The sequence below is a fragment of the Melanotaenia boesemani genome, chromosome 23, assembly GCF_017639745.1.
Source record: "Melanotaenia boesemani isolate fMelBoe1 chromosome 23, fMelBoe1.pri, whole genome shotgun sequence".
NCBI lineage: Eukaryota > Metazoa > Chordata > Actinopteri > Atheriniformes > Melanotaeniidae > Melanotaenia > Melanotaenia boesemani.
In genome coordinates this window covers 11,216,095-11,230,710 of record NC_055704.1, presented here as the reverse complement: position 1 = coordinate 11,230,710, position 14,616 = coordinate 11,216,095, and the positions used below count along the sequence as shown (strand labels likewise).

Sequence of the window (14,616 nt, the reverse complement as noted above, 5' to 3'; positions counted from 1 at the left end):
GTGGGCAAATCATTGCATCTTAGCAAAGAGAAATGTAGTCCATAAATCTGGGCTTGTTCAATGGTAGGTGTGTTTACTAGATGCAGCTTCAGTTCTGTGTAAGTTTTAGCTTTCAGCACCCTGAAAATAAACACACTGCGACTGGTAAAGGCTAGTTTTTGTGGTTGTACCAGTGTTTTTAAAAAGCAGTTACACGTGATAGTTTAAGTGTAACGTGAGGGTTGGATATGTGTACAGGATTTCTTATTGAGCAGCCTTTTACTCTTCTCCACATGTCAACCACTACAATCACTGAACACTTCCTTGATTTAGCTTGCTTTGCGTCTGTTTGTAGCCACTCTGCATGTGTGTTTGACTGGTTCCTGATATTTGTGGTTGGTCTGGGCCACTTCATTTTTATTTTACACTTATGGACAATGTTTTTTTTTTTTTTGTTTTGTTTTGTTTTTATTTTTTAAACCTAAAAATCATGCATTATTGCACAGGTAACTGAAATGCCACCAGTAGATTTGTTTACTTTTCCTTTTTAGCATAGTGATTATCACTGAACCATAGCTTAAAGGAAGGGCAAATCGAGTATAGTGGCTGCATCTAAATGAGTGTTCACACTCAACAGGATTTCAACCTGATATATTTTGGCATCTGTTGTCATTAATGCTAGTCTCCTTGGTGATGGCAGATAAATATCATCATAGTTCTGTAACTCATTTTTGCCACATTGCACAAATACACACAAACACATGCATTAAATGCTTTCGCCAAAGCTGAATCCTCATTACTTTTAGCTCAACCTCAAGTCCCTGTCCTCTACTATCAATGATCACTGCTGCTGCTGATTCTGCTGCTAATGATGTAAGTTGTGTTTGAACTTTAATGTAAAAACCAAATATTCTACAATTTAATCATTTCATTGAGAGAAGCAGATCACCTATATACACAGTCCACAGTAAGGCCAAATGCTAACTGCAGAGCAGCTTTGCAAACAAGGCCATCAATAACATATGCATGTGTGTGCAAATATTAATCAAATTTGTACAGGAGTGCATGCACAGGTATGTGTTTTTGCATGCACATGCAGAAGATACAGAGGTACTAGTAGCCTCCCTTTCTCTTCCCCTCATCTGTTGAAGGTCACAGCAGTCTGCAGGGGCTCGTTACTCTAACAAGCACTCAGCTCGCTCCCCAGGGTTCCATCTTGTTCAGGGATACCATGTCAAAAATGTGGTCAACGCCAACCTCAGCACGCCCTCTTTAATTTTTAACCAGCATTTCTTTTTTTTTTTTTCTTTTTTTAAAAATCAACAGTCGTTTTCTCCTTTGCTTTGATGTACTTCTAACCTCTGAAATGAGAGGAAGAGAAGACGAGCTGTTCTTTATTCCTGGAGGAAAATTCTGCAGGGAAAAAACACTGTGTGATAAAGATACTGTCACTCGCTAACGTCCTCTTTGTACTGATATTGTGTGCATGGGCTAGAAAGCATGGGAGATTTATGTTTGCAGTCAACAGATTTGTCACTGTGCGAGGAGGTGTGCAGATGAGTAAATATAAATTCTGACATTATCAGCTTTTCAAAACAGATGTGCAAATTTGCAGCCTGTGCTACAGCCAAATGGTACATTGTAAATACAGACAAAAAAATAGGAAATTACAGAATTATGTGTGTCCAAGTTGTATCCACTGGCTCTGTATCATTAGATAATGAGTGTGTTTCACACATGTAAAAGGCTTCCTTGAAGGTAAAACTGACAGCATGTCTAACTGTATGAGTAGGATTAAATGATCATCAAGAATTTAGTGTGTTCATCATTTCTTATTCTCATCAGCTGTCCTGATGATGAAACTCGTGTTCATGCATGAACATGAGGCAGGTCCAGTGTGGGGGATACCTGTCTTTAAAGCTTTAGCATAGACCCTTGTTAGTGGTCTGAGTTTTTTTTTTTTAATTCCTGTCCGTCCTTCAAAGCTTCTCCATTTAAAGAGAGTGTGTTGGAGGCGAATTGCTGCTCTGGCCTCTCCCACCGAGGTGCTGCCAGCAGCTACTGCTTGGTATTGAGTTGTATAAAGAGCTAAGATCCCGCCAAACAAATGCTGAACTGCAGCTTCGCCCTTGGCTTGTAGTCACTGCTCTCATTATTTATCCTTGCAGCTCTCTGCTTCCTACTTACAGCAGTTTGCTGTTTTCAGGAGCCCAGAAAGTAAAAAACTGAAGGTTACTTGTATTTCCGTATTGCACTATTAACAGAAATTTATCCTGACAAATATAAAAGGCACTCCTTTTTATCAGTTTGACCAGTTAATTGTTCCATTATCCTGTAATTACCTCGCCTGGCTGAATCATCTGCTGTTTTGCACAAGCTGTGTGATTATAAAGTGGAAGACAATAGTCTCCAAATGATTCTAAACTAAAGCTTAAAGTTCTCATTGGTGTTTCTCTTCACTTTGCAGTCATGCGGAGGAACCCCTTTGTGGCTGAAGGCTGCTGCAGGAAAGGGTCTCGCAATGCCCTGCAGGAGCTCTACAATCCCTCACAGGTAAGAGAATAACACCCTCCTATTGCATTCTTTATTTATCCTTCAATTGTCTTCACTAAGCCTATAACTATATGGATTACACCCAGCTGCTTCCACCATTTTTTTTCTTTCTTATTAGAGTTATCTTAAAAGTTTATAACAAAAATAACTGAGTGGCACATACACCTGTACACTTTCATCCCTGTGCATATTTTTCAAGCCTCTGCTTAAATGAGTATGTATGCAACAAGGTCTTTTTAAACACTTCTGGAGTCACAGAGGGAACACTTTATTAATCACAGATTTATTAAGATTTGTAAATATCAGCATATGTTGCTGGTTAAGAATAAATGAAGATGGCACATAGCACAAATGAAAAAACATTTCAGTTTTGCCTAAAAGAAACCAAACAACCACTTTCAGGATAGTTATGCGTATCCATTTGGAACGATGCAACTGTAGATCTAAACCTCTATCAGATCATTGCACAATATGAGAACATTATCTCTGCAAAGGAAAACTCTGATAAAGTGAAGCAGAAAAAAAATGAGAATTTTAGTCCAAACAGTTCAGGTAAAGTCTCAAAGGCTAGGTACACACATAACTATGCTGTCCCGCAACCGAGCTAGAACCTAGTCCTCCATGCCAGAAATCTCACGTGATCAAACGTGATTAAACAAAAACAAAGAAGAAGAAACATAGGAACAACCAGAAAAAACAAAGAAGAACCATAGCAACAACCGGAAAAACAAAGAAGAACCATGGCAACAACCGGAAATACAAAGAAGAAGAACCATAGCAACAACTGGAAAAACAAAGAAGAAAAACCATAGCAACAACCGGAAAAACAAAGAAGAACCATGGCAACAACCGGAAAAACAAAGAAGAACCATGGCAACAACCGGAAATACAAAGAAGAAGAACCATAGCAACAACTGGAAAAACAAAGAAGAAGAACCATAGCAACAACCGGAAAAACAAAGAAGAACCATGGCAACAACCGGAAATACAAAGAATAAGAACCAATGCAACAACCGGAAAAACAAAGAAGAACCATGGCAACAACCGGAAATACAAAGAAGAAGAACCATAGCAACAACCGTAAAAACAAAGAAGAACCATGGCAACAACCGGAAAAATAAAGAAGAACCATGGCAACAACCGGAAAAGCAAAGAAGAAGAACCATAGCAACAACCGGAAAAATGAAGAAGAAGAACCATAGCAACAACCAGAAAACACAGCTCCCAGCATGGAAGAGGATATACAGGACGGGGGAATGACGGTGGTCTTACAACTATTATTAACAGAAAAATCCAGAACTAAAAAAATGACAGACTGGAGACAGCGTGAACACAGACTTAATATCCTTACTTGCTTCTGAGTGAACTCTCTCTCTGATTGGCTACATTCCGTTTCACGTCACACTCCACACAGTCACAATTACAGTTACTTCCAGATGTCGGACATGACCCATTACAGAGCCGATTGTCTGGATGAATTCGCTCGTAACACACTTTGGACCAAATGATAACTGTATAGGACATATAGACTTGAATCTTTTTAAATTTTTGTTTAATCTATTTTGAGTTTGTGGTTATGTTGCTTGTCATAGAGTCAGTGATTATCCTTAACTAATTTTATTTAACATGTAAGGACAGTTAAGAACAAATTCTTATTTACTTCTCAGTTGCACTTTTTTTGTCATGCCCTTTGCAGGAAACCTCTAACTGTGCTGTTAAATATGGCTTTTACCAAAAAACTCAGTAAGGGGTGATGGTGGGTCTCAAACCCAGACCAATTGAGAACCACTACTCTAAACAAAGTGTCAAGTGGCATACTTATTGATAACATTATCAGCATTTTTTAATAGTGGATATGGTCATATCATATATCATATTGCATTATAGTGAAATGCATGAATGTTGATTGCATTGAATAGTGGGGTAGGCGCATATAAAACAAATAAATAAGAAGAAAATTAAATGAAAAATAAATAATATATATATGTATAAGAAAAAGGTTGTTTTCTTTCTGAATTAACCAGAATTGAATTATTTTCTTTGCAAAGGTAAAGTTTGTAGCAGATTTCCAAAGAGGTACAGCGTTCCAAAACTTGTTTGAGCCAAAGACGTTTAAAAGCTTTACAGTTGCCAGCTTTAGTAAATCTGCTGCCACATTTTAGTTTCTTCATATATTCACAAAGCTGGAGGAGCGACTCCATTTAAACATGCTAATAAAGCTTTACTTTGTGGAAATCAGTCATTTACAAAAATTAAAATCTTATTACTTTTAAATGTGTCACTTCATTGGATTTTCATCCAGGATGGGAGGGGAATTTCCATGATTACATGTGCAACAGGGACAAGAGCTATATTAGTGTTTTTAGGCACAAAATGGACCTGACTCATCAAACCTCCAGCTGATGTAGAGTAGGTCTGACAGACATCTTATGTTGTAAGTTTTTTTTTTTCTCCTCCATATGTGTGTTTTCTTTAAGAAAAAACATCATTCTTTGTCTCTTGTGTTCCTAAGTGCAAGGACAGTTTGAGCTGAAATGGACAGATGCCATATGGTAAAAACTGAATTTATTAACTAAAGAAATGGAAATGAGGGTAAATATTTTGTAGTTGATGGGTAGAATCATGCAAAACCCTCATGCGAGGTGTCAATACACACTCTTTGCAGCTGTGGCTGTTGAGTTTGAGCAGTGAAGTGCAATCTCTGAGGTAAGCAGCGAGGTCAGATGATGCTGCTGGAGGAGATGCTATCATGGTGATAGATTGAATCTGCTCCTCTTCTCTTCTCGCATCACTGTCTGTAGCTTCCTGTCGTCCTGCCTCTTTGTTCTGCAGCCAACCCCATCCTCACACTCTGTCCTGTGCTGTCTTAAGCTGACATCCCCTTCCTCAGTTGCGGCTCCCCTCTTGGCGATTTATCGCCTTGCCCCTGGTAAAAGCCTGCAGAGGGTTTTACGTGGTTTTCTGGATAGCTAAGATTAGACCGGGTTCAAATGGATTCACTTTAAGTTAATTTTCCGTGCAGGATTTTTCCACACCGTCTTACTCATGTGAAGTCCCATTGATATATTTGTGTGCACAGCAGGGGTGTTACTACTGCCGCAGCCCTCTGAGGTATGTGGTCAAGAGACAGCTGTATGCATGTCTGTGTTATTCCCTGCCCAGGTTGTACTGTAGGAATTCAGAGTCTGAAGATTTTTGCCATATTTTAGTGGCATTTTCTCTACAATGATTTATTCATTTGAACCTGGGGTTGAATTGAAACCTGTATGTTAAGGAAACTATAGCAAGTTTTAGTACCCCACTAAGTAGAGACCAGATCCAGAGCAGTGACTGCATGAAAATGAGTCGCAATGCAGGAAATTTTATTATGTTTCTAAATAATATATATTTTTATGCCTAACTTCTTTTGAAATGTTGTCATATTGGCACCCAAACTACTAAAGATGACTGATTAGCTATGAACCAAATGACCCTCATGTGATAACGGTAAACATCTAAACATTATCCAGTCAAAGAACATATCGTATCGTAATCAAACTTGTGATTTATCCCTAATTAAAATAGTTTGGGGCCATGACTTTACCGGTGCATTCCTGCCAGCCCTTCTTGATCTAATTCTAGTTAATTTTCCTGGAAAGTCTGGTTCACTTCAGGAAGTATGAATGTGCAACTTAACTCTGATGAACAAAGAAGCTAAATCTGGTCTGCATAGAAATGTGGACCAATAAGTGTGATGGAAATGGATGTGCCCTGTCTTAACCCAAAGATAAGCACATTTTCTTATTCCTTTTGGATTCTCTTTCAATAATTCTTGATGCGTCGCTAGTTCAGGTGATGAGGAAAATACATTATCCAAAAGGTTTGGTTTGTTTGACTTAGTGCAGTACGATATTATGCTTAGCACTCTTGATATAGGGAAATTACATTATTTTGAGGAAGCACAGCTGTAAATATTTGATCCTGGGAGCATTCAAAAAGAAACCAAAATTATACAAAGTCTGAGACAAGTAGAAGTAAAATGTTCTTTCACATTCTTTCTAGCGTTTTCTAGTAGATTAGAAATGCGCCACTCGCAGACCTGGCACAGAGCTCTCCTGGCTGCTCCCATAGCACGAATTTTAAATATTGCATTTTAAGGCGAAAACTTTAATTGACTATACTGGCAAACTGTTCTCCTGCAGTAATTTGATATCACATTACTGTTTAATTAGCACCACCAAATGGTTTTTTTAGGTGCAGTGCATGGAAACAGACAGTCTTTTATCTTAAAATTATGTTTTTTCAAAAGTATTTGGATATGAAGTTTGGTTTTGTTGCTGATTGAATTGTTAGACACATTAATTAAAGTTTTTTTTTGCCACATACAAGTCTGTGGACAGAGGCAAGCTGCTTGCTTTCTCTTTATGCTAATCGTTTTGGTAAGCTAGGCTAACAGTTTGCTTAGAAAAGGCTTGTGCCCACAATATTTAAATTCAAATGGTAAAATAAGGATTCATTTAAATTCTCAGAGCCCCTTTTCCATAAGACACAAAAACAAACTCCACAGACTTTAGTCATAAAGCGGCTTCATCTTGGTTCTGTGTATGTTCCAGTTACAGGAAAAATATGCCATTAGCATTCATCACTGCATGTCATTTTCCAGTTACAGTGCATTTTTTTTATGTTACATTAAAAAAATGACAAAGCATTGTGTCACTCTAGGTGTTTTCTGAGCTGTTCGAGGTGATTTACAGCTACTGCACTGTCTAAATGACACAGGTTTTTATCAACAGAAGAGACAGATCAATGAAGAGAATCCATATTGGAGCAACATCAGCTTCCATGTCTGATTTATGATGCTGTATCCCAAAACTTCCTAACTGTGTCATATTGCTATCAAATCAGACTTCTTAGTCTTCTTATTGATTTTTATCTGCACAGTTATGTGCTGCGCATGTAAAACATGTTAGCCTGGTGTCAAACCTAGATAGGATCTAAGATGAAACATATGGCTGATTGGGTGAGATATTCTTGTAGGGAAATGAATAACCAGGTGTCCCAGTTAAATAGCATGTACTGAAAGTAATGTAAATAGTCAGCATTTTTTTAACCATCTCTCTCTTACAGATGACTTTTCGATTTGTAGATCATTCACTCATTCACACAAGCTGCAATTCTTACACTGTATAAAAGCTTTTCTTTCATTCATATGATCATACAGCAATGAGGAAATCAAATCTTGCCCGAGGACATCTCAATGCACGAATGGGCACGAGATCAAAAGCCAGCCCTTCGTCTGAAGGGTGACCACACCAACAGCTGAGCCCCAACAGCCCCCAGGTCATTGATATAGTTGAGATGGCAAAGAAAAAATAAGTTGTGCTCACAAAGCAGCATCACTTTATTGTTCTTCAACAAGCAGTCCAGTCCTTCCTATCATATTTACATATTAAAATTCATCATTTGTACATATGCAATAAGATGTAAACATGTACGGTACAATTTCTTAGCTTTAAGTCTTATGTCAAAGGATATAATAACAAAAACACATAAAACCTTGATGTTTGTTCTGCTGATCTTTACCCTCTTACACATCTGAAATAAACTGAAATAAACTATTTAATTCATGGCTTGGATTCCCTCCTGCAGAACCCCTGGAGGCATGGTCGGCAAGAAGTAACAAGGTGCCTTTGAGGCTTCCTAAAACAAACTCACCTTTATCTTTGTGACTTTTAACCTTGTAGTTTAGAACATAGACTGAAGATAAGATCAGCACCCTCAGGCTCAACATTGGTTTTATTAATAAGAACTGAAATTAGATACAGGCAATATAAAGTAAGAGACTTTATAAGGCTACATGTCAGATTATATCTTTACAGAGAGTTGACACCACTCTCTAGTTTGCAAATAAGCACAACTTAGAAAAAGGTATTTTAAAAAAGACATCCATATAGAGAACCACAATATAGTGTCAGAACTAAAAAGTTTGGGGTTCTGTGATTTGCAAATCTTTATAATATATATTTTATTTACAATGGAACATAGAAAACAAAAGTGAGATTCTTCTATTTCATCAAAAATCTTAGTTTGTTTTAAAATGTGATGGCAGCGACACACAAAAACACCAAACATTTGGGACAGAAGCAACAAAAGGCTGGAAAAAAAGGTACCAATGTAAGCTGGAAGAGCATGCTGAAGTTAATTAGGTTAATTGGCAGCAGGTCAGGAACATGATGGGGTTTGAAAAGAGCACCTTATAGAGGCAGAGTCTCCTAAAAATAAAAGATGGACAGAGGTTCAGCAATCTACTAAGAACTAAAACTGTGACGCAGTTACAGAGAAATATAAAACTATTCAGAGAATGTGAAGACATCTGTGTGCGAGAGACATGATTTAAATTAATACTGGATAGCAGTGATCCCCAGACACAGCATTAAAAAACAAGGCTCTGCCATGGAAATCACTGCATGGGCTCAGTAACACTTGCAGGTTGAAGTTCAGTCATACAAAGAAGAAGCCAAATATGATCATGATCTGGAAAAAAACTACCATCTTATTTAGGCCAAAGTGGATTTAAAATGGACTGAGCTCAGACAAATTGAAATTTCATATTAATTTTACAAATCATGGAGATGTCATTATCCAGACCAAAGAGGATAGTGACCATCTGGCTTGTTATCAGAGCTTAGTTTTAAAAAAAAAAACTGTATTTCTGATGATATATGGGGTGCATATCTCATTGCTGAAAGGTTTTGGAGCAATAAATCATCTACATAGCATCAGCAGGTGGTTTCTTCAGTTCCAGGATGTTTGTGTAATGTTGTTAAGTGAAGACAGAATGACACACTGTGGTAAACATGGTCTGTTCATACCTTTTGAGATGTGTTGATTCCATCAAGATAAAATGTATTTCAGAAATTTGACATGTTTTCTATATTATATTAGGAATAAAATTAGTTTCTGAAATTAGCATTTTGTTGTATTTTGTATTTATCCAAACTTTAATACAGTAGGTGTTCCATGTGTGACACATTATTGCATTAGGACTGACAGCAGTGGGGATATTCAGAGAAATAAATAGGCCTGGGATATACAAAGTAATATTAGGCTTTCTCCTTTTTTGTAATCCTCTGAGTGCGTCTTATTAAATTTTGTCAGTGCCCCTTGGCGCCAATTCTTTAGGTCTGTGCAGTTCTATGACAGAGCTTAGGGAAGACTATTATTCCAAAAGGCACCTGGCGCTTTGATAATGATGATGGAGCACGCTCTTTAAGGCTGCTTTTATTCTCTCTCATTTATCTGACCTCCGTGCTGACACAGCACTGCAAATAATTACAAAATGCAGAATCATCCACAAAAGAAGTTTCACACCGACTTCAGTTTTGTTGGATCACACAATCCTGTTTACAGTATTATAATTACAGCACCGTGTTGTGGGTTTTTTTTATGTGATAAAGCAAAAATTATGTTTTGTGCAAATGCAACTCAAATCTACTGCTTCACTCAAAGACTTTGAGCCTGTACGATAATCAGAGTGAACTGTGATTTTACGCTCCTATAACTCATTAAACTCTGATTCAGAGCCTCAGAGCATGACTACATCATGCTTCTTTTTTCATTTACTACCCAGAATACTCAAAGGTGGACATGATCTTACATCCACAATACATGATTTCAATTATATAAACACCATAAAGTAGCTTGAAATTAGTATTAAATAATTCCATATTTAAAGCCCTTAAAGTGTGTGCCCATTGGTTTGATTGGCAGCTTTCAACATGTTAAAGTACCCTTAAATGAAACAATGAACCATTCATAGGCCAACAATGTGCTCCACACTTAAAAGCTGCTTTGGTATAAGTACACACATGGACAAAATTGTTGGTACCCATCGGTTACTGAAAGAAAAACTCACAATGGTCACAGAAATAACTTGAATCTGAAAACAGTAATAAATAAGAATTCTGTTAAATTTAACCAATGAAAGTCAGACATTGCTTTTCAACCATGCTTCAACAGAATTATTTAAAATAAAAAATAAACTGGACAAAAATGATGGTACCCTTAACTTAATATTTTGTTGCACAACCTTTTGAGGCAATCACTGCAATCAAACGATTCCTGTAACTGTCAATGAGACTTCTGCACCTCTCAGCAGGTATTTTATCCCACTCTTCATAAGCAAACTGCTCCAGTTGTCTCAGGTTTGAAGGGTGCCTTTTCCAGGCTGCATGTTTCAGCTCCTTCTAAAGATGCTCATTAGGATTTAGGTCAGGGCTCATAGAAGGCCACTTTAGAATAGTCCAGTGTTTTCCTCTTAGCCATTCTTGGGTGTTTTAGCTGTGTTTTGGGTCTTTGTCCTGTTGCAAGACCCATAACCTGCAACTGAGACCAAACTTTCTGACACTGGCCAGCACATTTCTCTCTAGAATCCATTGATAGTCTTGAGATTTCATTGTACCCTGAACAGATTCAAGACACCCTGTGCCAGATGCAGCAAAGCAGCCCCAGAACATAACAGAGCCTCTTCCATGTTTCACAGTAGGGACCATGTTCTTTTCTTTATATGCTTCATTTTTCCATCTGTAAACATAGAGCTGATGTGCCTTGGCAAAAAGTTCAATTTTTGTCTCATCTGTCCATAGGGCATTCTCCCAGAAGCTTTGCAGCTTGTCCACATGTAGTTTGGCTTTTTAATGATTTGTTTTCAACAATGGTGTCCTCCTTGGTCGTCTCCCATTAAGTCCACTTTGGCTCAAACGACGACGGATGGTGCGATCTGGCACTGATATTCCTAGAGCTTGAAGTTCACCTTTAATCTCTTTAGTGATATTCAGTTTTTCTGGGCTCTTTTGTTACCATTCATATTATCCGTCTCTTTGATTTGTCATCAGTTTTCCTCCTGCGGCCACGTCCAGGGAGGTTTTGCTACAGTCCCATGGTTTTTAAATTTCTGAGTAATATGCGCAACTGTAGTCACAGGAACATCAAGCTGCTTGGAGATGGTCTTATAGCCTTTATCTTTTACATGCTTGTCTATAATTTTCTTTCTAATCTCCTGAGAAAACTCTTTCCTTTGCTTCCTATGGTCCATGTTGAGTGTGGTACACACCATGTCACCAAACAGCACAGTGACTACCTGTAGCCCTTTATATAGGCCCACTGACTGATTACAAGATTGTAGACACCTGTGATGCTAATCAGTGGACACACCTTGTATTAACATGTCCCTTTGTCACATTATTTTCTGTCTTTTCTAGGAGTACCATCATTTTTGTCCAGGCCTGTTTCATGAGTTTATTTTTTAAATAATTCTGTTGAAGCATGGTTGAAAAGCAATGTCTGACTTTCATTGGTTAAATTTAATAGAATTTTTATTTATTATTACTTTTGTCAGATTCAAGATATTTTATGACTATTGTGAGTTTTTCTTTCATTAACCAAAGGGTACCAACAATTTTTTCCACGTGTGTATCTGCTCAACAAATATAATTTATTAGGGAGTTGGCAGCATTCAGAATTTGATTATGGCTATAATGTCCTATCCTTTTAATTCAGATCAGAGATTGGGTGTTTGAAGCTACATCCCATGACTTTTAACTATAGATAGTAACAGTCAAATTAATCAGCTAATGGCTGATTAAAGATGCTCATCTTCTGGCATTACGGCAGCATAGGAATGTTTGTTGCATCTGCAGAGATAAATTCAATAAAAACAGAAAATGATAAATAAAAATAAAATAAAAATGATCAAGTGTCATTAATGTAACTGGCTGTTTTTGGCAGCCTTTGTCATTTTGTTGTTATGGTCTGCAGACATGAAATACACAAATTTCACTTTATCAAGTATGATGCCAGAAACTGTGGAGGATTTTTTTCATTTATTTTTTCGTTCATTCCTGATTGCATCCATTTTTCATCCAATTCAGGGTCATGGGGTTGCTGGACATTTCCACTTATTTCATTTTATGTCACCTGCAGTTATCTCAACCAGGCTGGTTAGAAACACCCGCCTTAGTAGCATACAGCAAAGAAATGTAGAATTTAATTCAACTGAAAGATAGATAAATAAATGTGGGAAAAAATAAATGTTTGAATGACTCAAAATAAGTGTAGACATATGAATCATGAGGGGAAAAAATGTAAAAGCCTAAACCTAAAGGTTTAGCCTAAACCTAGAGCCCAAATAAATACAAATTAAAGAAATCAATAAAGAAATAATAATAATAATAATCAATATTTTATTATGCCCAATTGGGAAATTAGGCTCTACATTTTACCCATCTCTAGTAGATTTTTACTAGAGAACAGTGGGCCCCCAAACTTTGGTGCCCAGGGAGTAATTGGGGTGATTTAGGACCCTGCTCTGGAGCCCTATGTGGTCCACTGCTGGTGCCAGCCCAGGGACTTAAACCCAGGTTTTCCAGACCCAAATAAAAAAGAGAAAATAAAAGTATAATTCTAGTTAAACGTAAATAAATTATATGATAACAAGAAAATCTAGAAACAAATTAAATGAACTGATAAATGTAGAAATATGTCCATACAGAGACAATTGCAAAACTATACAATTTATTCTAATATTCATTTATAATTATGATGTTTTTTGGTCCTGCCTTAACTACACAGTTAATTTGTTGATGTGTTGTCATAATAGCCTTTGCAAAACAATCATGACAGGGTTTTTGCCTTTGTAGTAGTAAACATCAGTGTTTTAGAAATAAAAGTGTTAGGAGTGTTAGTCACGTAACAGAGACAGGTAATTTATGTGCTTCGTAAATTAATGTAATCATTAAAGAAAGGAATGTGCCCAAGTGTCTCTGCCAGTAGATAATACCCGTCTGACTTGTTTCACCAACAGCAGATATCCTGCTAACCACACAATCCCTTTAATTGGGTGTTTGTTTCCCTTCCTGCCCTCACCCAGGCACCCTGGGCCAGATTATGCAGCAACACAGCAGCTGAAACTGGCACCAGCTTGAAATAAACACTGCACCTTTCACCCACAGCAAAGAAGCCCAAACGGATGTCTGAGTGTTGCTCCGCTATAAAACCATCAGAGCAGAGCATACATCGTGGGCGTGGGTTTTTGGATGTTTGCGCAGGAAGCTGAATAAGTCATTCAGGGTTTAAAGATGAAGGGATTTAGATGAGGAGGCTTTACTCTTTTTTGTTTTTATCTCTGGAGGCATACAAACAAAGAAGAAGAAAGACAGAAAAAAGAGAGAGACAAAGGGATTTAGAGGAGACAAGCGCTCTGCTTTGCTCCTGAGAAGATAAATCCGAGGAAAGAGGCGTTTTGGTACAGAAGGCCAATGAGAACTTGATTTAGTATTTTTACTATATATAAAGGAAATTGTTTCATCAGATTGCAAGCTTGTTTACTGGAAATAAAGTAATCAGAACTACACAAAACAGATTAAATAAGAAAAAACTCTTTCCATCAGGTATTAGACCTCCTGCAACACACTTGAGTCATATTAATGGGTCATTTTAAACTTAAATCAAGTGTGTTGCAGCAGGGAAACATCTAAAACCTGCAAGACAGTGGGTCAAGAGGATGCTGGGAAGATTTATTTTTCAGATTAACATGCATCATTGTGGATGCATATCACCATACCTCAACCGGTGAAAAATGAAAATTATATTTCCATCACCTGATTTTGTAATTTTGAAGATTTACTTTGCCACAAGTCACTAAAGATAGGCTACTTTCTGCATTTATTTGTCAGAAAACTGGTATCTTCAGTTACTAAATGGAAGCAAAATGTTTGGAAAAGACATGGTGCAACACAATGGTAAACATTCCCTCATCCTAACTTTTTAAAAACATATCACTCCCATCAAAGCACATAGGTTTCTGCATTTTAAATTTAGTATTTTTATTACTTTTTCCAGTTATTTCTAGATCCATTGTCTTTTATTCGTGCCAGTTTTTTCTGTGGAATGCAGTAAAAAATCTTATCTTTATGAGGTTATAATTCAAATAGATCCTGGCTCATAACCTTTTAAAAGCCTAGAAGACTTTGAGAACAGATGGTGCTTAAACTTTAGCAAATAAGTCAATTTGGCAACCTTGCCTGAACTGCCTAGACTAAAACCTCT

At 37.2% G+C, this 14,616-nt stretch overlaps 1 protein-coding gene across 2 annotated transcripts in view; it reads left to right on the top strand.

Annotated features, from left to right (window-relative positions):
- Positions 1-14,616, top strand: part of chst11 (carbohydrate (chondroitin 4) sulfotransferase 11) — a 90,078-nt gene that overhangs the window by 51,660 nt on the left and 23,802 nt on the right. For both annotated transcript variants that reach the window (XM_041977012.1, XM_041977010.1), the window contains exon 2: positions 2,447-2,532. In XM_041977012.1, the coding sequence (XP_041832946.1) occupies positions 2,447-2,532 (86 nt within the window). The remainder of the gene's footprint in view (positions 1-2,446; positions 2,533-14,616) is intronic.